The sequence below is a fragment of the Bacillus rossius genome, chromosome 3, assembly GCF_032445375.1.
Source record: "Bacillus rossius redtenbacheri isolate Brsri chromosome 3, Brsri_v3, whole genome shotgun sequence".
Classification (NCBI taxonomy): Eukaryota; Metazoa; Arthropoda; class Insecta; order Phasmatodea; family Bacillidae; genus Bacillus; species Bacillus rossius.
Window position 1 is genome coordinate 17172512 of NC_086332.1, and position 27583 is coordinate 17200094.

Consider the following 27583-nt stretch of genomic DNA (forward strand, 5'->3'; position numbering starts at 1 on the left):
TGTGTCGTCATGCATGTGTCTACACTGAACTGATCGTCCGCGAGAGGTTGGCCTGGTTTTATAAACTACGCAAGAATCGCAAACCCCCCTTCCCTACGCAACAAGAAGCGCCAGACGCAAAAAGTTAAACAACAGCATTTTATACAAGTTTATAAATGACACAAGAAGTGAAGTATTCCGAAAACTCTGAAAAATGAGGACTTATGCTTGTTGAATTTCACGCGTTTTCATGACAAACGTGAACTGTCTATAGAAGCCCAAGGAAAACGTTTTTTTTTTCTGGAGTTTTACAATTTCAAATTGTAGTGTTGGTGAACGTATTGCGAATTTCGTGCGTTCATAAACGACTGTTTTTTCCTTTCAATTATTTGCGTATTGCGTCCTCGTGGTCTTGCGTTGGTTGCGACACGGCCTCAAGTCCCAGGGCGCGGTTACACGGAACGCCGAACTACTTCAGGCGAACAGGTTTAAGTAAACAGTTTACAAACGCGAAAGTGTAAGGTTACATGGAGTTGGTATGAAGTGTGTTCAACTCCAAAACTGAATGTCTACTGTCTTCGAGTGAATGTGTTGTGTATCCTATTTATTTTTTATTAGTGAAACCTTTTTTAAAGTGTAATGTAAGGTAATTTAAGGTAATGTAAGCAGAGATGGAAAATATATGCATTGCTTTTATTTAATTATATTAGACACCTTACAAGGCAGAAGATGATGAAACAGTAAAAAGACGTCATCAGCATAAAAAAAAGATAAAATATTACACGAACTTGTGCCAGGAACACTCTCCACCTTTCTTTTATCGCAAAAGACCGTTTATTTTCTCAGCACTCAACAGACACTCAGAGGGTAATGCAGAAGACATGTCGTTCTGAACTACTTAGCCAACCTGTTTAGGTTTAATACTGAATGGCCTCGAACGAAACATGTCCAGGCCGTGTGTCACCGCAAGCTAAAGTCGAACACGTTTAGTTGAAGTAGTTCAGGTCCCGCGTAACCGCACCCTCAGTCTGACACTCAGAGTTGGTCGTGCCTTTTCCTTGACTTTACTTCTGTTTCAGGACTCTTCGTGTAAACTCATTTCAATAGCATATATATATATATATATATATATATATATATATATATATATATATATATATGCATTTGTTTCCGGGTCACAAATGTTCTCACCAGAAATTTAATCAACCTTATTTTCTATACGTGAAAGGTTACGCAATGATGATTATGAATAGCCTACTTGTGTGGATTTTTAACACCGTTAGATGATATTAATTCAGTAAATGTCTGCTGAAAAAAAATCGATATCAAAGATAAAATGCAATTGAACTATCGAGATGAATTTATAGCGAAAATCCTCAACTAAAAAGGCAATGACAATGAAATGAAGTAACCAACCTGGCATGTGAGACTGGGCCTTAAGATGGTCGCCTTTCTGGGTCGCCAGACGGCGTGCACGACATTTACAGACCGCTCGAGAGTTATTATCATCGCCTGATTACGAATGGCATTGAAAAGCCATTGCATATTTCTATACAAGTTTAATTTCATGGCTTCGCGTGTTTGGACAGTGAAAGAAGCTAAAACGGGTGTTTTTAGGTATAAATTTCCAGCATAAAATTACAAGGTCACAACTTAAAGTCCCATATAGGCATGTTACCAATGCGAAGACAGCACGCCAGTTTGGTGCCTGGCGCGTATAGAGGCGAAGATACATGTGGTGCGCCAGCCAGTGTCATCCTTATAGGTCCTGAGCTTTTAGGCTGGGTTTATAAACTACGCAAGGAACGCAACGACCCAACAGCGCAACACACCTCATTCAAGGAAGTCAAAATCGTTTCTAAAACACGTAAGTCGAAAGAAGTCACCCATTCTATAACTTAAAAAATTAAAACAGAAGAAAAAATATTTTTAACCCGGGATTAATTCATATTTATCATGAAAACAAAATTAATTGTCAATCACTTGGTTTTAAAACGTGTGAGAGTTTAACAAGTGTAAACATGTCATAGGTATATAATAAAAATAACATAACACAAATTCTGCGTCTTTACAAGTTTTCGGAACACTTCTATACAAACATGACCGTCGAAAAACGCAGGCCAAAGCGCAAGAACGTTGGAAGTTGAACAACATTTGCGTTGCACTGTTGCGCTTTTTCGTAGTTTATAAATAGGTAACTCTTAAATGTAATTTCTGAACGTTTTGCGTGTTGCTTTTTCTTTCGTGATTTGTAAACACCCCGGCCAAAAAAGGCCCGTTCTGCAATGGCATGGAGACGGATCACGCAAACGGAGAAGTCTCACGAAACATTTCACAATTTCCACAACGCGCGGAAACGATGACAAACGGCAACCAGTGAGATTGCACTTCAAGGTTATGAAACATTAATTTAACCAAAGCACGTGCAGATTTAACATAAATAATAGAAACAAAAGACAAAGTAATAATAAAACACTAGAAACTATTATACTTAAAACAAATTTTTATCTGTTTAAACTTTTGACGTGACAACATCTAATAAATCGATGAACGCCGGCTGCACGCACGAAAAAGAATGACTCATTGTCCCGTTACGCACATTGTCCCGTTACGCTGTGTCCCGTTACGCTCATTGTACGCTTGCGCCGCATCTATCTCTATTCCATTCGATTGGATCAACCATCAATTTGACTTTTTCGAGGCACATTAAACTTCAAAAACTCCCATTCGTTTCCTACTTTTTCTATCATCGTCCTATCCTTAACAGAATAACACGGATTGGAAGAAGTTATAAATAGCAAACACGTATAAAAGTTATAGTTAAAATAATCTGTTCGTTAAAGTAATAAACATTTTTTAATTAATTAGAGCAAATAAAAGTAAATTTATCAATTAAATTGTAGATTTCATTACACTCCTTCTTTGTATCCATACAAAATAGTGATAATTCAATAAAAATGATTCAATTTTATTCATAAAAGTATGCAATAATTTCATCAATGTTTTGTTATGACGTTGTCACGTTAAACTATCGTCCGTGAACCGACTCTTTACAGAGAACCAATTTTTTTTAAACGTGTTCAAGGACTCGGATCGTATCGGCAGCAAGGAGAGCTGAACGTGGCCGGGATAACCCGCGGCGCGGCGGGGGAAGGGCAGCCAGGCGCGCACGCACCCAGCAGGATGGGCAGGAACTCGCTGTAGGTGATGTGCTGCATCTGGGCGGCCAGGATCTTGCGCGACTCCTGGAACAGGCGCTCGTCCGTCCAGCCCGGGTTGAGGGCGGCCAGCTTGCGCGCGAGGCGGTTGTGCTGGCGCGCCCACAGCAGGTGCATCGTCGTCAGGTGCAGGTTCTCGTTGGCCCGCGGGTCGCCTGCAACCAGGAGTACACGTCTCACCACTTCACCAGGAACACACTCGCACTACATAAGATGACTTATAATTAGAGACCTGCAAAATTCGCGGATTCATTTCGTGATAGTCTAGAATCCAAAAACGTTTGCTTTTTTACTGCATCAGTGATTGGGCCACAGTTTATCTGAATGATACTCGGCCAATGAAAAACCTTTAACCAAAGAAGTATCGAATCACTAGCGTCCCAGTTAACAGGCGACACGAGTCAGTAGCCAATGAGCAGATGTAATTTTCCCGCGTGCGTAGGATCATGGAGTCCATACTATAGGTCATTGAAATCGCGAATTTTTCCGGTCTATACTTATAATTAGAGACCTGTAAAATTCGCGGATTCATTTCGCGATAGGATATAGTCGAAATACTTTTGATATTATTTTGCTTCAGTGATTGGGCCACAGTATATCTGAAGGACTCTGGGCCAATGAAAAATCTTTAACAGAAGAATTAGCGAATCACGATCATTCCAGTCAACAGGCGTTACGAGTCGGTAACCAATCAGCAGATGTGATTTGCACGAGTGCGTAGATTATCATGGAGTCTATCCTTTAGGGATTTGAAATCGCGAATTTTACATGTCTCTACTTATAATTAGAGACCCGGAAAATTCGCGGGGTCAATGACCTCCAGGATGGACTCCGATATCCTCTCCACACTCGGGCAAATGCCACCTGTTCATTGGCTGCTGACTTGTGAGTCGTCTCGACTGGTTGACCTGTGATTCGACACTTCTATGAGTGAGGGTCTCTAATTGGCCCTCAGTCCTCCAGATTAACAGTGGACCAATGGCAGAAGAAGCACTAAGGTATAATTATTTGAATTTTAGCATGACACGAAATTAATCCGCGAATTTTTCAGGTCTCTACTTATAATGTGTGTAGATAGGTTTTAGAACGTTTTAATACTCTATTGTATTCTTACGTTATGTACCTTAGTAATAATTTTTTGTAGTATACTGCAATATATTCAGTGTCAAATAAAAATGATATAATATATTTTACTCAATTGAAACACACAAAAAAAAAAAGGGAACCAACCTAGCACTGAATTTTGTTCATGTCAAAATGAATGAATAAATAAAAAGGTAAGCTTAAAACAAAATATTTCTTGGATGCAAAAGTTCTCAGTTATCGTTTGTTAGTGATAATTCACGTTCTTTTTGATGAAGCTCACACATTATTACATTTCCTGAGAACGTGAAATAGTGAATTATTTGATAATGCTGTTACAGTTGTAGTCGATATTAAAAATTAATTCAATACTGAAAGCCAGTTCTTTGTCAGCTCCAGACATTAAATGAAATTAAGCGCTATGCCTAAAACGGAGACAAGCGACGAAAATAGCTATGACTTGAAAGCTGTTTACTCAAAGATGGTGTCTTTTGGTTTCCATCGACCATTCCGGCGACCAGAGATAGAGAGAGAGATAGACAGAGAGAGAGAGAGAGAGAGAGAGAGAGAGCGTGTGCCAACTGTTGGAAGGGCACACGCTCGGCGTCGCGGCAACCCGGAGGTGGTCGCCGCGACCTGCGAGTGGTCGCCGTGACCTGCAGGTGGTCGCCGCGACCTGTAGGTTGTCACCGCGACCTGCAAGCGGTCGCCGCGACCAGGCGGTTGTCGCCGCGCCCTGCAGGTGGTCGCCGCGACCCGCAGGTACCGCGTGTGGCAGACGCACCCGAGTCGAAGCAGTAGCGGCCCTTGGCGCTCTCCGCCGCCTGGTTGCAGCCGTCGTCCGGGTCGGAGGACATGGGCAGCAGCTCGCGGCCGTCCACCGTCTCCAACATGCGCAGCTCGCCGCCCTGCGCCGCCCGCAGCTTCGCCGTCTGCGCCTCCGTCGTGCCGTACACCACGGAGCCGTCGATGAAGGCGCTGGCCTGGTTCAGCTGCTCCCGAGGACCTGCCAGCGGGAACCACCGCCCACTTCAGCCACCCGTCACCACTACTATCACTCAAAAAAAATTTTTGTACTTTTACAAGGGAAATTCTTGGAAACCCTGTTGCCAAGGATATTTCTTGCAAAACTACAAGACAGAGCCTTGCAAAATCGCACATGGTACAAAGCTCTGCCTTGTAGTTTCACAAGTAATATCCTTGGCAACAGGGTTTCCAAGGATTTTCCTTGTAAAATATACAAAAATTTATTTCAGTGAGCTACTGGTTCAACACCAAACCTCTCTCTTCCACTCGTTGATCTGTCACAAACAAATATTGTAACTGGTCGGGGCCCTTCCACGCTGACGAATGTTTTCCTCGAACAGAGCTGGTGGGGTAGTGTTGGATGTAGAATGACTTACGTTATTCTCCATCAAACATTTTTGGACAGCTATCCTCAAATGTGTTTTAAAACTTGTCGCACTGTCAAAGTTTATTATCAGTCTCAGCTATCTCAAGCTTTTAAATTTTAATATAAATTTTAGAAATTTGATTAATGCAACACAGTGCTGAATTAAATGTTTTTAAACTTGTTTCATATTATACTTGTGCATTAAATTTTTTTTTGAATATTTATAGATTTAAATCACAATAATATTCGTCTTAGAATGTTCAGTGAACTTTTTAAAGTCACAGAAACAGTATCTTATTTTTACACATAAATTTTTTTCGCATCCTACATGTTCGTTATTTAATTTTTATAAACTCTTTAATCGGCCGTGTGCATTTCGTCACTTTACAGAACAGTTGTGACGGAAATTGATGTAATTTCCGTTTTCTCTAGGCACGATTTTAACTGGCCAATTGCATCCAACACCAATACACCTTAGAACCCGTCCTATATGCAAAATAGTTGATTGAAACTGAAGTCATCCAATTTGTCAAACAAACATGGATGCGCTAGCAACGTTTTTTGGTGACAACTTATACCCTCCAACTTGATTTGACATAACATACTGGAAGGTGTTGGGAGTGGAAATTTGACAGCATGACAGGGCTTTAGAAATACGCGAAATAAGTGATGTCAGCGAACCTGGCGGTGTGGAGTGTACCTGCGTTTTTAAGTGCGTGAAACTAGTTACTGTAGTGGCATCTAGCGACGTGGAGTGCAAAATAGCTTGAAAGCAATACAATTAAGTGTCCGCTTCACCAATGATAATTTGCCAGAGTTTCTAATATTGTCCTATTACGATGTTTGGTGTGATATAATTTCTGAAAAATGTCGCGAAAGTGTTAAAACTTACAAAAACTTGCTTGACATTTTACACCCATTATGTAACATTTGTATATTTTTGACAGAACAACAGCATTGTTAAAATAAACTGACAGAAATGAACTTAAAACAAAAATATTAATGACATGGGAAAAAATTAATAAATCAACGTGGCTTGTGAGACCACACATGAAGTCATAGACGCAATCGATTTAAAATCGATGTACCTGTTTTCATAGACGATTCTTACCTCAACATCATGGGCACACGTATAACACAAAAAACAACATTCAAAACCTGGTTAAGTCAACAGCACCTGCCCGTTTACCCTGTTTACTGTGGAGCATGGAACTAGGAGGTTGGCGTAAGGCGTAGATTTTTTTTTACGAAGATTCTGCTATCTGAAATTACGAAGAAGTCTTCATTTGTTTCAGGTAGTTTCTTCGTTAAAGAGGCACGACCCCGGGGATGCTGGACAGGAGTCCGAGGTTAAGGTTCAGAACCGGGAAATTCCGGTTCTGGTACTTTTGATGTAGTAAAAGAGCCGGAAATTTGAAATGGGATTCCCGGTTATTTCGGTACTTTTCGGGACTCTGGCGAGGCGATCATCGGGCGGGGGAGGGGAGTGAGTCTGACGCAAGCGCTCCTCAGTCGCCGGTCGGTGCTCGGACTGCCGTGTGCCTGTGGCTGTGGCGCCGGCATTCTTTACGTAACGACACCTTTTTTTCCTTTGAAGTCTATTGTGAAACGAATAAACTTTATTTTAAATTAATAACTATGTGATTTTTGCATGCGTTAAAACGAACATTTGTTTAAAAGTATTTTTTTTCCCCTTCAGAGTTAAAGATTGACAGTAAATCTGTCACGTTATTAGATACTTATTGTAATAAAATAAAATTGTAACACTTAAACTAGTTTAATCTTTTCAAAAATTAACTGTCGCTACTTCAATCATCGACTTCAGCACCTTTAAATTTTTTTCTGTTCAATTATTTTTGTGCTGTCATCATTTGTGGGTTATTTTTTTCCTTCTCTATAGTCCATTTTTCTTTGTTTTTTCTTTGTTTGTTGACCATATTCCTGTCATGGAATATTATGTGGTGTTTATATCCTGTTGACAACAGCAATTATTTTGCTTGATTTGTGTTTTTGTCTTTTGGGTTTTTTGTAGTTTTCTTCTACAGACATACATGTGCTTAGCGATGGCGTATGTCCAAAATCTTACATAAAGTTACCTAGTACCGAAAGTACCGGTAGTTCTCGGTTCCGTTGACGACTAGCAGGTTGTGATGGAAACCGGCCGCGGTGGCGAGTGCCCTAGGGACGAGAGGAGAGGAGAGAGAAACTCACCGAAGTGGCAGGTGGGCGCCGGCGCGGAGCGCACGAACTCCATGCAGGTCACGTTCCACTGGTTGTAGTAGGGGTCTCCGGAGCCCAGGGTCACCGTGAAGCACTCGGGGTGCTGCTTCACGCCCGCCGCGCTCTGGCAGCACGATATGGCCTTGCCGCCTTCCGCTGAGGGCAGGGTAGAACACACACACGGTTACATCGTGCATGCACACGACCAGGGGCGCAACAACAGGGGGGAGGGGGCAAGGGCATTTTGCCCCCCCCCCCTCTTCTGAAACCTTGAAGTGGTAGCAAACGGGGGCAAAGAAAGTGCTGTGTAATGAATTTTTAGATAGTAAAACTGCTTAAATAGCACCATTTTCCACCTTGAAATACAAATTTTCCCGGGGGAGGACCCCCGGACCCTCCGTTTCAATAGGGGGGATCGATGATTCTTTATAAAAAGGTATATTGCCCCCCTTTAGAAATTTAGTTGTTGCGCCCCTGTACACAACTGTATCACTGACTTCATGTCAGCTTTTGGACATACGCCATTGCTAAAGCACATGCATGTCTGTAGAAGAAAAACTACAAAAAAAAAAAACAGAAAAGAAAAAACACAAATTAAGCAAAAAAAAATTATTTTGTCAAATTTGTGTTTTTGTCTTTTGGTTTTTTTTTTTTTAAAGTTTTTCTTCTACAGACATACATGTGCTTTAGCAATGGCGTATGTCCAAAAGCTTACATCAAGTAATGCACTCCCATTGCACTGATGTAAGCTTTTGGACATACGCCATTGCTAAAGGACATGCATGTCTCTAGAAGAAAAAAAATACAAAAAAACCTAAAAGAAAAAAACACAAATTAAGCAAAAAAAATTGCTGTTGTCAATTTGGGTTTTTGTCTTTTGGTTTTTTTTTTGTAGTTTTCGTATACAGACATACATGTGCTTAGCAATAGCGTGTGTCCAAAAGCTTACATCCAGTCATGCACTCCCGTTGCAGAAATCTTTCAAAGATAATAACTGTATCACTGCAAACCTGGATTCAGATTCTTACCAAGGCATTTTTATGCTTTGTGCTGTCCGAGTATCTGCAATAGTTTAAGTTATTCGTAAACCTGAATAAATTTCCAGAATTAAATGTGTACATAATAATCATAATAAAATAAAATACAGTTATTGAATGTTATATATTTTACCGTATAAAAAAGCTTGAAAGAAACATCAATTAAAATATTAAGTTAGACACCAATTTTCGCAACAAATATTCAGTATTATCTCAAAAAATAACCATAACCATGTGTAGTAAAAAGTTACAACATTTGGTTTCCAAAGAAACCATTTGAAAAAAAATACTGAATTTTATTTCTGAGCACATGATCCAGCTGATAGTCTGTGCCTGTGTGGGACACCTGAAACACTGGCTTAAATGCAGTGTTTGCGCTGTGGAATCAGTTTTAAAAGGACTGTATTTTATGGAAGTGACTATGTTTAACGTCGGAAATACTAGTTCACACTTATAAACCATCTTCAGGCGTGGTCAAGCACCATTTCCACAATTTATTGTTTCGGGTGTTTATATGTGGCGATGGTTAAGGTAAAAAAGACCTCAAATACTTAATTGCCTTCTATATTCTAACAAAGTCTAACTCTACAGTTCCAATGGTCACGAAAATTGTGGCACATATTTAATTGGGTGAGGTAAACATTGTGACCCTTCAACTGAATGTTTTCTTTTGCGAATCAGGTTGCGTATCCTTGCCAGAGTGGAGATTTATTACCTATTAATTTTTGGAATGTTTTAAGGAACTCTCACAATACTACCCAGATGCAGTATTTTCAACCATTCTGTAGCAATTATACCCACATGCCTAGGCTAAAAGGCTTCTGACACCAATTTTAAATGCATGAAGTACCTCTTAAAAAAATGTACAAAATTTCAAGCACGATTTTATATGTTGGCTTAAAGCTGTTGAAAATTTATGAGAACGTCAACATTCTATTTTTTTTTATGTAATTTGCGAATTAGAAGCCCTTGACAGACAGACAGGCAGTCCGATAAGTGACAACATTAGGGTTTCGTAGATCCTTTTGGGTGCACAGGTCTCGTTTCGTCTGGGTTCCTACCCAACAGCTGAACGGGTTGAGACGGTCTACTTGGCTCTCTACTCGCCGAGAAGGAGGGCACGACATAATTTTCCCGCGGGGTCAGGACATTTCCATAACCTGCCTCGAGACCGAAATTAAAATTAATAAGCGAATTCTAAAAATAATACATCTCTACTTGCGTATATGTGTATTTTTGGTTTATACGCCAGGTCATGTTCCTAATGCCTCCTTTACTTGCCTGTTTAAATTTTTGTACCTACCAATCACAATTATAATTCACAGTCACAGTAGATAATATCAGATAACTGAAGTTAAAACTTTCTCAGCTACTGTTTGTTGGGTTGTCAGAAAAGGGGGGGGGGGATGAAAGCACGAACGCTGATCTTTGAGCGTGTAACTGAGGATGTGTGCATTTGAGATATTACCTCCTTAATACACACTCAAACGTTGCAATTTTGGAAACTTTTGGTTCTTTTCGTAGCTAAAAATTTAAGTGAATGGTTGATTGGTTTAGATTAGCCACATTAATATCGTCAAATAATTTTTATCCTTCCCATAAGCAAGTTCACGAAGTAGCACAATGAGAATTTTTCGAGTGTAGTGCATTATAGGCTACCCGGGAATAAAATCATGATGTGCGAAACCGTACAATGAACATGTGGTAGAATGTTCACACAAGTTGCGCAGTAATGCGTTTGTGGTCCCAACATTGAAATAGTTATTAGTAAATATTATGTACCATATCACACACATATGGAACATTGTTAAGGTTAAGCAAACTTACGTACAATTTTCATAGAATTTTTTTAAAATGTGTACATTTGAATGAAATAGCAGGTATTTTCTAATAAAAATGTAAACAAACGCTTGCATGAGTCATTCTTTGCATTAACTATTTTTGGCAGTTCAATTAGACGGAGCAGTAGTGATCCAAGCTACATAATCACGAAATAAGATACGTACTATACGTATAATTTGCAAACCATTCCATCATAAAGCCTGTATAATAGCCATCATTTCCAAAACTGATAGAAAATAAAGTAAAAAAAAATGTTTACTTTACTAACCACTTCTCCTTCAGTCAAATACATACTGATCTACTATTATCAGCCTATCAGTGCTGAAGGTGGATTAAAGTTTTTAGAACACAGGGGGCGATAAAAAGGAGAATGGAACTACCCTTCTTAAACTTATCAAATTCCTGCATTAGTATGCCTTCTCGGTGCTGTCAGTACTAAGAGTTTATCAATCTATCGTTTAGCATTGTCTGTCACTGCGCCACTTGAGCTTGAAGATTCTGTAGCTTGCTAGGGTCAGAGCAGCCTTGGGGATGATAGCCATCAGTACGTACTAACCACAAAAACACACACTTGTTAATTAGAATCGTTCAATCGGTTAGTCGTTAAAATGATGATGGGCACGTTCCTCAAAAAATTAAAACCAATCCAACTCGTCTTTAACCATGTCCTTAGAGCAAACATGGAGAAAAATCGCGCTGGCAAGTTTCACAGTAGAAATTTTCCGAGTCCAACATCGAGCAGTAAAACTCGCGTGTCCTGGCGGACGCAACTGATACGTGGTAGAGGTTATAAGGTAGATGTTTGACAGAGTTTTAGCGCAGTTAGTATTCAGCTATTAAGTTACTTGTTCAACAACTTACTACTTTAATTTCATTTATTTTAACAACATGTTGGTTTATCATTTGTAAACACTTCTGATGGGAAATCGTAAGTCAACGCAACCCCGTGCGCAGAAGACTGGAGTGGGGGACTGTGCCGTATGTTCAGCCGCGTGAGCAGAAGACTGGAGTGGGGGACTGTACACCGTATGTTCGGTCCCGTGCGCAGAAGACTGGAGTGGGGGACTGTGCCGTATGTTCAGCCGCGTGCGCAGAAGACTGGAGTGGGGGACTGTGCCGTATGTTCAGCCGCGTGCGCAGAAGACTGGAGTGGGGGACTGTACACCGTATGTTCAGCCGCGTGCGCAGAAGACTGGAGTGGGGGACTGTACACCGTATGTTCGGTCCCGTGCGCAGAAGACTGGAGTGGGGGACCGCACCGCACGCGCGAGGCGGTGAGACTGACCTTGGCTGAGCGCCGTGGCGGTGATGTCGTGGTCGAGGAACTGGCCCCACACGGCGAGCATGACGGTGAAGTCGGGGTCGTTCTGGTAGAGAGGCCGGTGCACCGTCACGCTGACCTGGCGCGCCGTCGGCAGCGGGCCGCCGTCGGAGGCCACCCGGGGGGCCGACACACCTGCCGGCACACGCTCCGCGATGAAGACACACTGTCCCGAGCCTCGAGTCTGCGCCCGTCCAGCAGCAAGCACTCCACAAACACACATCCCATTGCGGTCCATCGTCATTTCAAACAACTAACTCAGGGACGGCACCACGAGGAATCTTCGCTAGGGGCTTCTGTACAGAGAGAGGATCCAGTTGCAAAACATGACATTGAATATGACTTGATGTAAGCATTTGGACATACGCCATTGCTTTGGCGTATGGCGTATGTCCAAAAGCTTACATCAAGTCATGCACTCCCATTGCACAAATCTTTCAATGATAGGTAATATTAAATATGACAGATTGGCATTGGGATATTTTCAAATCAATAGTCTCACATACTGAAGTTGAATGTTTCATACATCATCTAATGAAAAGTTTAAAACATGAATTTGAGTATCAGAGGGGAGCTATCACCACCACCAGCTTCCCCTTTATGGAGCTGCACTTGAACTAAATATGTTGAAAAATCGTCTAAACAGCAACAAATAATTTCATTTGAAATTTTTAAGCAGACTTCAAATGAAACCACTGTCGTGTGTCTTGTTACTTTTGTTGGCGTAGAAACAATCTTGTCTGAGGTACTTCCAGAACTGCTAGATCAGAACCTACACTCGTTCATGGTTTTTGTCATTTCGAGAGTAGTGTTCCTTGACAGTTGCTGCTGTTAAAAAAAAAACACTTGTTAGGTATTTTCATTCACTAGCGCAACAGAACTTATTGTTCCAGATATAGCCCGAACCGAAAATTCCGAATTATCTTAAAGGCTGAAAGCAATCTATACTGTGCTATAATGAGTGCTGTACTTAATTTACCAAAACACTAAAAAAATTTCCTCCAGTTGATATTTAAAATTTCTCTTATCTTTTCAATAGGAACGTCCTAGCTTAAATGGTACTTGTAGTGATTTTTATGGAAAATATAATTGCATCTATGTATGCTACATGACACACACAGCAATTTTATAAACGATTGCCCACAATGATGCTACTTGTAATTAGTATATAAATGCCTAAAATATGCATACAGATAGTGGATATGTATTATTTTAGCACCAAAATAGATTCTGAATTGGAAGATAATATCATATCCAGTACTTCCCCAGTTAATTCATTTGGTGCTTGGATGGATAACGAATAGCTAAGTTATAATTTTTACTCCAATTTGTCACTTTATAATAATATTTTGAAAGAAAGATCGCCAGCACTCTAGTAAGAATAAAAATAATTTGATAATTTTAAAATCAGTTTTAATGGTGTCTGGCAGAATAACGACGGCAAGCCTGGCTATAAACTACCAATAATCAGGGTCTCAACAGAGATCTCCTCGGGTGAGAAACACCATGACGCGGCACAACACGGAACGAGTGACCGTTAGGAAGGAGAACAAAGGCAGAGGCAGGGTGTCCACAGTTAGTACTTTAGTACTGGATCTAGTACTTTTATAACTTTTTTAGTGGTCTAGTACAGATCTAGTACATTTTTCTTTAATATAGTAATATTATAGTAACTCCAATATGTTTTATTATTAAGCGCAGGTAATTATTTTTAAAAAACTATGGAATGTATGTGTGTGTGGTGTGATATTTAAGTTCGAGCATTGCAATGTCATAATAAGTTCCTAAATTGTTAAAAAAAACCATAACAAATTATAATTTAGTACTTTTTTTTCATATCTAGTTACTTTTTTCTCGCCTAAGTTGGTACGAAATATTTTTTTTTCCTTGTGGACACCCTGGGCAGAGGTTAACGCGAGACTCACCGTCGGCGTAGTCGGGCGGCATGGCCCTCCTGAAGGGCCGCATGGCCACGCCCCACTTGTGAGGGTGCAGCAGGTTGTTGCAGGAGCCGTCGGGAGACCGGTAGGGCGAGGCCTGGCAGGAGGGCAGCACCGCCGGGCCGTCGGCGCACACGTCCTCGGGCAGCCAGTCGGCGTGGATCGTGGGGCCCTTGCCCACGGACCCGCCGACCCGGTCCCTGTCGGTGCTGGAACAGCGCGAGGACCCCCCGCCCGTCAGACGTAGCGGTCACGGGGCAGGCGCGGCTCCAAGAGGAAGGGCGCAGGGGGGCGACAGCGCCTTCCGAACCCAAATCTTACTTCTTATTTCTTTGCAGGGAATACTTTCGTTAATGCACTCTAAGAAAAAATTTGTACTTTTACAAGGGAAATTCTTGGAAACCCTGTTGCCAAGGATATTCCTTGCAAAACTACAAGGCAGAGCCTTGCAAAATCGCACATGGTACAAAGCTCTGCCTTGTAGTTTTACAACTAATATTCTTTGGCAACAGGGTTTCCGAGGATTTTCCTTGTAAAATATACAAAAAATTTCTTTCAGTGTGTGTGCTAAACCCTTCTTTCAATCTAGATTTGTACGAAAATACTAAATTTCAGTATCTGAGACCATATATTTAGTGAATATCCCAAGGGCAATGTACTGCATCCTCCTGTGTGTGAGAGCCCCGCCCGAGAGGTGTTCCTGGAGCCGCTATTGTCACAGGGTCACCGACCTCCCACTTGCTGGCGACCTGACGGCCAGGGTCGCGTTCCACCGACTGACAACATGGGCTTGGGACAAGGACAGTGTTCCTCTTCTCATCTGTCCATCTTTTATTTGTTTGCAGCCACTGGTGACCTACGTTTTGAAGCTCTAATGGAATAAAGTATCCTCTGCACATGCACACAGGGCTGGATCATCGAGTATAGCTGCCAGAAGTTATCACTGAGAATCTCGGCGGGAAGTGGGCTGCCACGAGACCCAGTTGTCCTCCGAAGCGAAAGACCCAACGGGAGCGCGAGTTGTGAATCTCTCACCAACAGAAAACAGCCTGAGCATAGCCTGGAAGTTTAAAGATCATGTCTCATTGTGTGAACCCTGCCGTTTCCCCGTCACCTATATTGCTAGGGCAGAAGCAATTCCACCCCAGAACAGATAACTGGATAGTTACAATGACAATCCCTCACTGCCCGGCGACGGAATGAGTAGATACGTGAAAGTTAGAGTGGGGTAGGGCCCAAGGTGAAATAACACATCTGAGAGAAACAATATAATTAATTTAATTAATTTTTGAAGTTATACTTGTCTAGGCGCGCACCATGAAACGAAATTTTCACAGGATGAAAAAAAGGCTAAATACAACTAAACATAATATATCTGCTTTTAAATCTTATATGTTAGTGATATATAATTGAATACTGGTCCATATCATTAACAAAATTTATTTATTGTGAATATTAGTGATATAAATTGTGTCTATAAACTTTTCCAATGAAGGTTTATAACCAAGCTGTGCCCTTATGCGTACCTAGATAACGAGTCACATTTACGTATGCAGAATGTGAAATGAGAGATTGTGTCAGCTGGAGCTTCTGAAACGAACCGGATACATTCCATTTATTGGGAACTGATGAGGTAGGTCATTTTAATGTGAAGAAAATAATAATTTTTAACTGATCATTCATATCTATCACCACAGACACTATGGGACTGTTATTTTAGAGGAAGCGTTTAATGAGTGGAATCACCGAGTTAACAAGGAAAAATTAATGCTAAGGGCGTAGTTAAATGAATTCCTAAAATTCGTTAATTGCAACTCCCTCATTAAGTACCTAAATATAATTAAACAGAAAATTAAATAAAATACTAGAAAAATTGAACCAGATCAGTGAAACATGTTTTTTTTCTATGAAAGTGAATGACAAAGATTTGCAACTATGTTTGAGTTACACACGTATAAGTACCGGTAACACGTACTCATTTGCAGCGGTATTCGCTCGGGGGCCGAAAAGTGGTAGGAAAGGCGTGTGTTCTATTCCCGGAGGAGTAGGAAATATTCATAAACTGCTTCCTTTCTGTTTAGTAAAAAAAAGTACTTAAGTCTACCTCCAAGCCAATTGGCATAAAATGAGGGGATTCTTAAAATATAACAAAATAAACATAAAAATTTAAATTTGTATTTAAATTTACAGCTTCAAGTCAGTATCATTGGCAATTTTTTTTTCCTTCAGTTAAAATGGAATACATAACTGAAGATTCGTTCGTTGATGAACCTAGGCAAAAAAGTTTCAAGAATCAAAAGAGTCCATAAATTATTATAGGTTGAAAGTATTTTTGTTTTTGAGGAGGGGGGAGGGCAGAGAAAAGTAAGTTTTTGAAACTGAAAAACTAATTTTGGTACAATCCAAGAAAGTGATGCATGTTTAAGGAGTATATTTTGATGCTGGATCGATTGTAAACCAAATATGAATTTTACAACCACCCTAGAAAACATTATGATCTTTTTGTATAGAAGAAAATAAATAAATATTATTTATTTTAACGATTTACCACTAAAAGGAGAGAAAAAGAAGTGAACGAAAGTTACTGAACAACTAAAGTTTAATAGAAGGAAGTACCATTAAGTAATAAAATATGTATGAAGTAATGAATCAATATACTAGTAAGTAATAAACAGTTTAAGTGATAAATAAAAAGTACTGCAATAAAGTACACATTAATGGAAATGACTTGCAATTATCAAGAAAAAATATCCTTGTACACTGATCATCTCCTTCATTGAGTCACCTTCAGAAATCAAGTTTTCAGGGTTGATGACCATTAGTTCTTCATGTTCCACATCGAGGTATGCAAATCCCTCTTCCTGCTCTTGCAGTGTGATTTAGAACAATAATTGCCTCTGCGTATACTTATACCAAATTCAGATTGCCTTCAGGGGCTGCTTCTAATGTCATTTTAGTGGACAGTAACAAATTCTTACCCTGTCGTGTCCATCTGTGATCACACACAGGTAGTATTTTATTACCAAGGTACAACGGTACATGGAAATAACATCTATATTAGAGTTGAGCTGCACTGTCTGACGTAGGGGAAGGGATTACAATTTATTACCTGTATTTTTCAAAAACTTTTGAAACAGTCTGTATCTCCATTCGTTTAGAGATCATTTACAATTTTTCTCGCCGTACAGGTACAAAAAAAAGTTTCTGCAGATTCTTTAATTCAATTTTTGTTGAATCCCTGGATTTTAAAATTTATGTAACTTTTTCCATAGCAGCCTCTGATTCCAGAATTTTTTAGAGTTTTTTTTTTTACCTTTCTTGAATACAAATATTGCCGTCACAACTACTAAAAAAAATGGGAAGCAATATAGTAGTGTTGTGAATGTTTGAATAATGAAGTTGTAAGGATGTTGGTGAAAGTAGTCTCTGATTAGTTCGTCTCGTTTTTTGGTTACAGTAAATACACCACTTCGCTCAATAGGAAAAGGGTTGTCATGAGCACATTTGTATCTGTATCCAGACTAACAACTGCAGGTTGAAGTACTTGAGCATTTTCAATTGCGGTGTTTACTGTTAAAGTCTCTGAGTCATCACAAACGTGTATAACTTCAAAATTTATTTTTTTAAAGCGATGTTTACAGTATTTAACTTACGAAGTAAAAAAAAAATATGCAGAAAGAATGACAGAATAAAAAAAAAGAAATGCACTTCAGTTGTTTGAGAGTAATTACAGTTTCACTGGCACATTCCACCTGTTTCTCCTTACATCTCCTCACTTTTTACATGTATTTAAAATTATTATAACTGTTTCTAAGGTGGTTATATCGTCTTTCTTTGGTTTAGTTTCGATCCGACATAAAAAAAATATACTAAGAAAACATGCGTCACTTGCCTAAATTGAATTTAAATTAACATTTCAGTTTTAAAAACCCACATTTGCCCGCTCCCCTTAAAAAAACCTTGCATCCAATAATTATTTATGGACTCTTTCAATTATTCATATAAACATTTTGTCCCAAGCTTCATCAAAGAACCAATTTTTTTCCCTTAGGGATTTTTGTACTATGTTACCTGTGCTAGTAGCTCAATGGCAAAGTCTGTAAGTAAGGCAGTATCGACCTGTGTAAACGGATACGCGTAGTGCACCCACTTGACGGGTTTCTCTGTACACAAGGGACAGGGAAAACTTGAGCCTACGGTCGCCTCGCAACCGGTCGAACCAGTGGGAGTGGCAGCTCGGAGCATATCACGTGCTCCCCCACCAGGAAACACAGACTGTCCTTTGCCGACCTTTGGGTTGTGAGGTGTTCTCGCCCCGCCCCAGGTGGGGTGGATATTCGGCGGAGGGAGGGAGGGAGGGAGGAAGGGAAAGAAGGAGAGAAGTGGAGGCTATAATCTTTTCGGGGCCCTGGACCATTTACTTCTGTTGCAGAGCCCTTGTATTTGGGAGAGGGTTCTTATCAAGCGAATTATGAAACTTAAAAAAAAAAAAAATCTTGAAAACGACGTGTTTAAGCTATCCCAGAACTTACATTTTCACAATGGTTTTGCTGATTTTTCCATCTGAAATTTTGATAGCCTTATTAAAATTAGAATTAATTATGTTCACGTTATAGGTGTCTACAATTTAATGAAAAACATATGCGTCAATAACAAATGGGCGGGGCGAGGCCCTGCTAACCTGCTCTGGTGCCGCCCCTGAGAGAGAGAGAAAGAGAGAGAAAGAACGAGAAAGAGAGAGAGAGAAAGAGAGAGAGAGAGAGAGAGCTGTAATCACAGGCCGACACCATGCGAGGACCACATTTTCGGAGTGACCGAGGTAAAATAACTCGCACTCGCAAGTACAAATACCCAGTCGCGCACCACGGTCAGTCTATCCGGATTTCTGTTTTCCACAATTTTTTTTTTTCGAAATCACTCCAGGCAAATTTTGTAAATAATTCTAATTTTGCGTAGTGGAAGGTAATAATTGCAACTTGTTAAAATATTTAAACTTAATATTATGGAAAATACTTGTTTACAAATAATTTAATGACCTTCGTTATTCTATAGATAGTACATGTTTATAGACTTATGGATATTGACGCTGCTCATTTTGACAATGAACAAAAACTCAGAGGAATAATATTTGGAATGTAAACAAAATAGTGTTCGCATAAATAATGTGTTCATATTCTTACCCAGGAATTTTATACTTTGTGTTGTCCCAGTACTTCAAATAGTTAAAGTTATTTGTAAACCGTTAATCAAGTTATTAAATATTTGAATATTTTTTCTATGGCTTACATGAGTTATGCTTGAATGAAACATCGATTAAAATACAAAATTATGCGCCAATTTCAGTTCGAAATACTCTTTTTTTTTTAGCTTTAAATACTTATGAGATGTATAAAAAACCATAGCCATTGTGCTGTAAAAATTTGCAATATCTTTGTTGCAGTGTTACAAACCATTACTTCGGAAGGAACTTTCTGTAAAAGTTCAGTTTTGCTCAATCCCGCTAAAAGAACGGCTACGCTCGGCGCCGGGGCATGAGGGTGTGACAACGGGGCATGAAGGTGTGGCGCTAGGGGCTTGAGGGTGTGGCGACGGGGCATGAGGGTGTGGCGACGGGGCATGAGGGTGTGACAACGTGGCATGAGGGTGTGGCGATGGGGCATGAGGGTGTGGCGACGGGGCATGAGGGCGTGACGACGGGGCATGAGGGTGTGGCGACGGGGCATGAGGGTGTGGCGACGGGGAATGATGGTGTGGCAACGGGGCATGAGAGCGTGACGATGGGGCATGAGGGTGTGTCACCAGGGGCATGAGGGTGTGTCACCAGGGGCATGAGGGTGTGTCACCAGGGGTAATGAGGGCGTGTCGACGAGGCGCCCACCTGATGACGATGGCCCTGGTGGCGGCGCCCAGGATGTAGCCGGCCTTGGCGAGCTGGTCGGCGCGCTTGAGCGTGCGCACGGACCGCTGGTGGCGGAAGGACGCCGAGGCGACGCTGAGGGTCGGCGCGGCGCTCTCGATGCCCTGGCGCACCAGCAGCGCCTGCTTGCCCGCCTCCACCGCCGCCTCCAGCTTGGCGGCGTCCACCGCCTCCCCGGCCCACGCGGCGGCCGGCTTGTCTGCGGACCACCCTCACGTCGGCATTCCTCCCTCACGCTACAGCTGCAGGTTCAGCTCGGTACAGAAGTAGTTTAAACCTCTATACGACTTGTGGTGCCTCCCAAGGCTGGTGTGCGTCTTTGAAGTTGTGGCTGAGCGACAATTTAAAATTTAAATAATAAACAAAGTATTTAAGACAGGTCACCGGGCATCTGAATAATGTTTAACAACGACCGCGGATTTTATCTCTGTCGCAAACTAATTGGACGTAACACATTTTTTTTGTGTGCGTGTTTCTAACTACGTATACCCCCAATTATTATTAAAATAAAATTAATTATGCTACAGATGCAAAATTCACGGTGGTTTTTTTATGAATTTCATTCAATTTATCATTAATCCAGACGTTAAGTGTTCTATCTTATATGCTTTCTGTGTTATTTTCAATAAAACAAATGTGGTTCAGCACCAACTACTGAGACGTGTACCAACATTGGGAAGCACTTTAGACCATACGTCGTAAATATGTTTTCAACTTATTTTGACGTTATGAACCTGCAGCAGAAGTTTTCGGTTGAATTCAAAAATCATTCTGTGTGTGTGTGTGTGTGTATATAAAGAAAGTAAACAACTGTGGCCAAAATTATAAATGTGATTTGTGCGTATCGCATTACTGGTAAGGGTTTCTATGATTCTGTTAATAGTAGACTTGTAATTTTCGTCGTACCAGGATAAACTCGATCATTAAAAACAATTTTGAAACTCATCCGGGCCTCGGGGATTTCCCCTTTAAAAATGCAACTATGTCAGATAATTATGCAGCAAGTATGCGGTGTATACTTTAATTTTGTTAAAGTTGAGCCATTCATAACGTCGGAAAGTTTATACGTGCGGAACGTAAATATAAAATAATGACCTGGTGATACATACATATTTGATGTCCAGAACAGCTCTAGTACGCAACTAAATCTAGTGTTTGTTTTTGAAGAGGCCACAACTTGTTTACGTTTTCAGGGGTCGTTACCACAACGCCGAAATACCATAACGCCGAATGTCAAAATTGACCACAACGCCGACAGCTAGAAAACTGCTGTGTACCTTAACGCCGAAATACCACAATCAAACCTAACCTTACCTAACCTAACCGAACTTAGCGTTATAAAACCTAACGTAACCTAGCGTAATATAACCTAACCTAGTCTAACCTAACCTAGTCTAACCTAACCTAGTCTAACCTAACCTAACCTAACCTTTGTGGCAGTGCTGCAATGACATTTTTCGGTGTTAGTGTATTTCGGCGTTGTGGTAATTCGGCGTTGTGGTACACAGCAGTTTTATAGCTGTCGGCGTTGTGGTCAATTTGGTATTTCAGCGTTGTGATATTTCGGCGTTGTGGTGTTTCGGCGTTGCGGTGCGTCCCCCGCAACGCGCGACCGCTTCGTCGGGCGGAGGACGCGGTTACCTGCGAGCGGCCACCGCAGGGCCATGATGGTGTTGAGCTCCGGCGGCGCCGGGCTGGCCGGGTTCAAGTCGTCCGTCTCGGGCACGTGGTTGTTGTAGAAGGACACCAGGATCACCATGGCGACCGTGAAGACGGTCCTGCGACACCGACGACGACACTATAGACACTCCGCTGCCTTCGCCGAGCTCGAGGAGGCGCTGCTGCTCAAAACTCCTACGACTCAAGTTTTTGACGTGACAACGTCTAATAAATCGATGAACGCCGGCTGCACGCCCGAAAAAAGATGACTCATTGTACCGTTACGCTCATTTTCCCGTTACACTTTGTCCCGTTACGCTCACTGTACGCTTGCGCCGCATCTATCTCTCTTCCACTCGATTGGAACAACCATCCATTTGACTTTTTCGAGGCACATTAAACTTGAAACACTCCCATTCGTTCCCTACTTTTCCTATCATCGTCCTATCCTTAACAGAATAACACAGATTGGAAGAAGTTAAATAGCAAACATGTATAAAAGTTATAGTTAAAATAATCTGTTCGTTAAAGTTATAAACATATTTGCATTAATGAGTGCAAATAAAAGTAAATTTATCAATTAAATTGTAAACTTAATTTCACTCCTTTTTGTATCCATACAAAATAGCGATAATTCAATAAAAATGATTCCATTTTATTCATAAAAGTATGCAATCATTTCATCAATGTTTTGTTATGACGTCACGTTAAACTATCGTCCGTAAACCGACTTTAGACAACCAATTATTTTTTTGAAGTGAAAACTTCTATAGGAAGGTTTGGATAGGGAGCAAATTCATGTAAGTCGTCATCGACATGGTCACGTAACGTGTTAATTTTTTATATTTCTAGGATAAAACATAATTGTATGTAAATGTATTTTTAAAGATACAAGTTTTTAATTTTATTCTTATTTTCCAAGGAAATTTTAACGTCATTGTGTGGTACATATTGCGAGTGTTGGATATTTTTTAGTAGGTAGTTAAGTTGAGGTTATGTTTTTCTTTTGTTTATTTATTTACGATGTGAATTTATTCAAATGTCAGGTTATTGATTTATTAGAGATAATGTTGATTGTTTTTATATTTAAGTTAATAATTTTTTATTCTTTCAATGAAAAAACTTCATTTCTTCTAGTTTTAAAATTATAATTGGTAGGGGCAAAACTTATGGGTTCGCGTCACCAACATGCTAGTGATATAATAGCAAAATCATTTTCTTGCGTACATTTGACGTAGAAATGATTTCATATTACTCATTTAAAAACAAAATTTTAAGTTTTCACTTTTGTCGACAGTCCTCATGACAGACTTTTAGTTTTTTGTTAAGTTTCCTTTGTTTGTACATAAATATTCTCTGCTCACCATGCATATACATACATTGTATCTACTACACACTGTGTCCATAAAAGGATTTCGCAGTTGTAAATTTTAAAAGTGTCAATAATTGTAATAGTCGCAGAGTTTTGGTTCAGGGTTACAATCTAAGAGTAACTCAAACAGCGAGTACTGATTTGTTGTTTTCAACCATGCAACGCCCCCATCGTAAATTGGCGACTCATGAGCGTTAAGCGTTTTGTGCTAAGCAATTTGCCAAGAGTGAATATGTAATTACAGCCCTCCCCGTTGGAATCTCTTTGTACGAAGGTGGTTGAACGTCGAAGTCCCTGACAGTTGGATTGATCGTAATGGTCGAGACGTCAGAGCTCTTTTTCTCTGGCCTCCACGCTCACCTGACATATCGCCATGCGATTTATTTTCCTTTGGTTGCTTTATAAAATATCGTGTCTACGTTCCGCAGCTACCTAATAAGTTGAGACACAGAATTTAAGAGGCTATTGCTTCCATTACTCCTGACGTATTAACCAAAGTGTGGAAAGAATTGGACTTTAGGTTGGATGTGTGCCGTAAAAATAAAGGTGTACATACTGATCATTTGTAAGAAACACTAGGTTAGTTTACCTTCAATTTGATGTATTACTTGTAGTTAATAGTCTAAATTAAACTGCCATAATACAATTTAAACTGGAACATTATTTTATGAGTATAAAATTAGGCTAAAGTGTACATTGCACTGTCATGTCAATATTGTCAATACCCCAAACAGATGTAACACAACGTCAATAAACCGTCGCTCGCTTAATCATCCATTCAACAAACGAACGAAAAGACATGTTGAAAATTGTCCACGGATTACTTTTACACTCTAATGTATAAAGCTGGAAGTGTGTGGATTAATATATATATTATTTACGTTTAAAAGTTTAATGCTTTTTCATTTTACAAATCAGTTGGAAGGAGTGCTAGACCAAAAAAATTAAATAAAAGATCCGCTTTGTTTGCCAGATAAGCTTGTCAGCTTCGATTCTGTTCATTATTACATAAATTATTTGCTAAGCCATATATTACGCTAATGCGCATGCAGAGTGACATTGTTGGAAAGCCTGTAAGCCGACTACTCGAAAGCATTATAAAGACAAAACAAAATTTTTATCTGTCATCTCTTGCACGAGTGAATGGTATCTCGGGAACCATCACATCACCACTTGAGAGCCCTTGGTTCGCAGTCTTTTCACACACTCACATCACCGCCGTATAAAGGGGCATAGTTATTCCTTATACTGATTATTTTTTTCAAAGTAACTGACAATTAATTGTTAAATCATCATTTTTAAATCAAGACCCTTAACTCAAGAAGTGGCAGTTGATTTTCTTCAATTAGTAACTGCGCCAAATAAAGATGCCCATTGCATAACTCAGGAATGCGGTGAGTTTAGTTGGCCTTGTACAGCGCCTGTCATGTCTTGCAGTTATAGAGACGTGTTTGATTAATGTTTGGCGATATTCTCGAACGTTAGGTTGTGCAACCAATTTTACAGACCCAAAACATTTTTTTTTTTTTCATTTTTATGTTACGTAGATTAACAGGTTTACAGGAAGCTCTGTTAGGTCCTGGACCAAAAAAAAAGTCATAATTGTCTTAAAGGTCTAAAAGTAGATATAAAAGAATAGGAGATTATCCAAAAAAAAAGTTGCAAATAAGACTGAAGAGTGAAAGTACTAGTTATGAAAAGATGACTTTTTTTGGCATATAAAGAGTTTTTAAAATGTTTTATCAGTAAACTCTTTTTAAGCGCACGCTTAATAGTGCTGCATTTGAGTTGTGAAGTACGCAAAAATACAACTAAAGACTAAATGTATTCATTACTGCACATATATTAGTAAATTAATGTAGTGATGTTGTGGAAAATTTTAAAACACCTCTTTAACTCAAAGTATTTCAGATTTAAATGTTTTTTTTAATAGATAACTTATAATTCCTAAACCAATGTATTGGATATTACTTATCTACTCTGAAAATGTTATTCAGTGAGTACATAAATAAGTTCAAATTGTGTAAAGTCACAAGCGAGTGTAGGAGTAAGTTCTTTTTTTAAAAGAAAATAACTAAATTTTTGGAACCGCTTAAAATTAAACACTGTGGAGAAACTTTTCATTTCTAAAGTGTTACGTAAAATGATGACTGTTCCAGTCAAACATTTTTCCAAATCCACATAAGATAATTTTCTGCCTCTCAATACTTGTTACAGACAGGTTTCAGGCAAATTAGTATTTGCAGGAATAACTTCGTCACCATTGCACCTTGTTCGACAGTTATTATGTTTAATGCGCTTCTTATATATCGATTAAAAATAATTTAATGGGCATACGCTATTACTGCCTTAACTGGTTATCACACATGCCTAAACAGTATAGAGAAATCCGTGGAAGTAATTTGATGTCAGCTGCTATTGGCTTCTTCCTCGTGTGTTTACGTATTCATCTATGTTGTCATTCTTTAGGTTTTTCTATGACAGTTAAAGAAAAACCAACAATAGCGTATGCCCGTGAAACTATTTAAAATCGACATTCCTCCATGCAAGAATCTTTCAAAGAAAGCTCGCTTATGGGCCTGGAAATTCTGTGAACAATTTCTGGATACTACATTCTGTGGCATTATCTTTGAAGTGAAACCGTCTATCCGCTCGTATAGTGATTTGCGTGACAAAATACTGTCAGTTTTGAATCACTAATCACTACAAGACTAATAATGCGTGAAACAATGGTCGATCTCACAACGGACAGATCATGTCTGCACGTGTTTGTTTCGCCTGTGACGTCATCGTACCAGTGTAGGCGAATACTCGTGATTGACACGAATTAGCTTTGGATAAAGTTATGAAGCGAGGAAACGCGTCTAGCCAGGACATTGGTTCGAGTGTCATTGTGAGAGCTTGTGGTAGCACTACTAGGACCCAGAGTGAGACAAAAATATTTGCCGGAATATAAGTGAAAATCGGTACTAATTGAAAATTACAAAATAATAGAACATGATTCATGACTCATATATGTGCTCGGAATCATAAAAAAAGCAAGCCAGAGGTAAGCTCGCGTCGAAAGGAAAGAAAAAAAAGGCCAAGAAGTCCAGTGCCGAGAGAATGCGAGAACTACGGCAGCGTCGAAAAGGAAATGAAAAATTAAAAAAAGGCGCAAAGCGATTACTAGAGACCTGTAAAATTCGCGGATTCATTTCGCGATAGGATAGAGTCCAAATAATTTTGACATTATTTTGCTTCAGTGATTGGGCCACAGTTTATCTGAAGGACTCGTGGCCAACGAAAAATATTTAACAGAAGAATTAGCGAATCACGATCATTCCAGTCAACAGGTGTTACGAGTCGGTAACCAATCAGCAGATGTAATTTGCGCGAGTGCGTAGAGGATCATGGAGTCTATCCTTTAGGGATTTGAAATTGCGAATTTTACAGGTCTCTAGCGATTACGTAGCTGGCCCATACCACGGCCAGCGACGGTACAAACGTCCAAGTATTATGTGCAGGCGTATTATTTTATCCCGACGTTTACACGAAATATCTACGGCGTTGACCCAAACTGCGCCTCTTTCTGTTTTTTTTTTCTCCTTCCTTTGTTCTTCTCGAACGGAGGCGACGCATGATTGGCTGGAGAGCTTCCCGAGCCAGGCTTGCTCTCCAGTCTGCACGTGGTGCCTTGGAGCCTCCGTCCGCCAGGAGGAGCGATGGCCTCCCGGTGCGTGGTTACGTAAGTCAAGGTTGGTGTTACGTAACAGGGCGGTCCCGCGGGATGCCATTCTCATGAACCTACGGCTAGAAAAATCAGGAATCCGTTGCGAAGACGTGCACGAAGAATGCGCCGTCTCTAATTAATTAATTGAACGACTAGTTACATCATTACAGCGGCAAAAATGTCTTCTCTGTGGATTAATCTCTGAATGAATGACTGTACTTACTTTGGTTAGCTATAACAAACAGAAACTATGTTAGTTTTACAATTACCAGTGCTTTTTTTTATGTCTGTCCTTCTGTTAGTTATTGGTTTATTTTTGACGTGAATACATATTTAAAATTGCTTCCATAGTGGGAGGCAATTCAAAAAACGAATGATAACAAAATCGGAGGATACAGTTTGGTGTTGCAGCTACATATCTAACATCTCCATCCAAAATTTAATTACATTACTGGATTGCTAAAGGATCAAAGAGTTTGTTACGCTAAGTGAGGACTGTGACGCACGCGCGTGGTGGAGGGGGGAAGCGCCGCCATTTTGAGGTCATTTTTCTGCGTTTAGAGATTTCCATTTAGTATAGGTAACTTTTGACTCGGAGAAGCTACGATATTCGTTTGAGTTTCAATCGTCAGTTCTAAGACAAAATCATTCGATTGCATGTATAAAACATTAGTGTAAAATAGTTACAGTGAATATGTATATATATACACACACATATACACATGTATATATATGGAGTTAAAATAAAAAATAGCGTATTTATACTTTGTATAGAAAATGTTACCTGTTACGTACACGTATTCACGTACAACACAGGGCCGTGTCAATGAATCAGCCACACCCCGTTTTACTCTGTCTCAGTTAACCTTGCAGTTCAGAGCTGTGGAAGT

At 40.0% G+C, this 27583-nt stretch overlaps 1 protein-coding gene across 1 annotated transcript in view; it reads right to left on the reverse strand.

The window, feature by feature from the left end:
• The window catches only part of LOC134530284 (uncharacterized), a 67686-nt gene that overhangs the window by 16658 nt on the left and 23445 nt on the right, over nt 1-27583 (reverse strand). The window contains exons 3-9 of the mRNA XM_063364997.1: nt 21592-21728; nt 19912-20149; nt 14019-14242; nt 12058-12228; nt 7885-8049; nt 5065-5286; nt 3155-3352 (exon numbers count right to left, since the gene is read on the reverse strand). Of these exons, the coding sequence (XP_063221067.1) occupies nt 3155-3352; nt 5065-5286; nt 7885-8049; nt 12058-12228; nt 14019-14242; nt 19912-20149; nt 21592-21728 (1355 nt within the window). The remainder of the gene's footprint in view (nt 1-3154; nt 3353-5064; nt 5287-7884; nt 8050-12057; nt 12229-14018; nt 14243-19911; nt 20150-21591; nt 21729-27583) is intronic.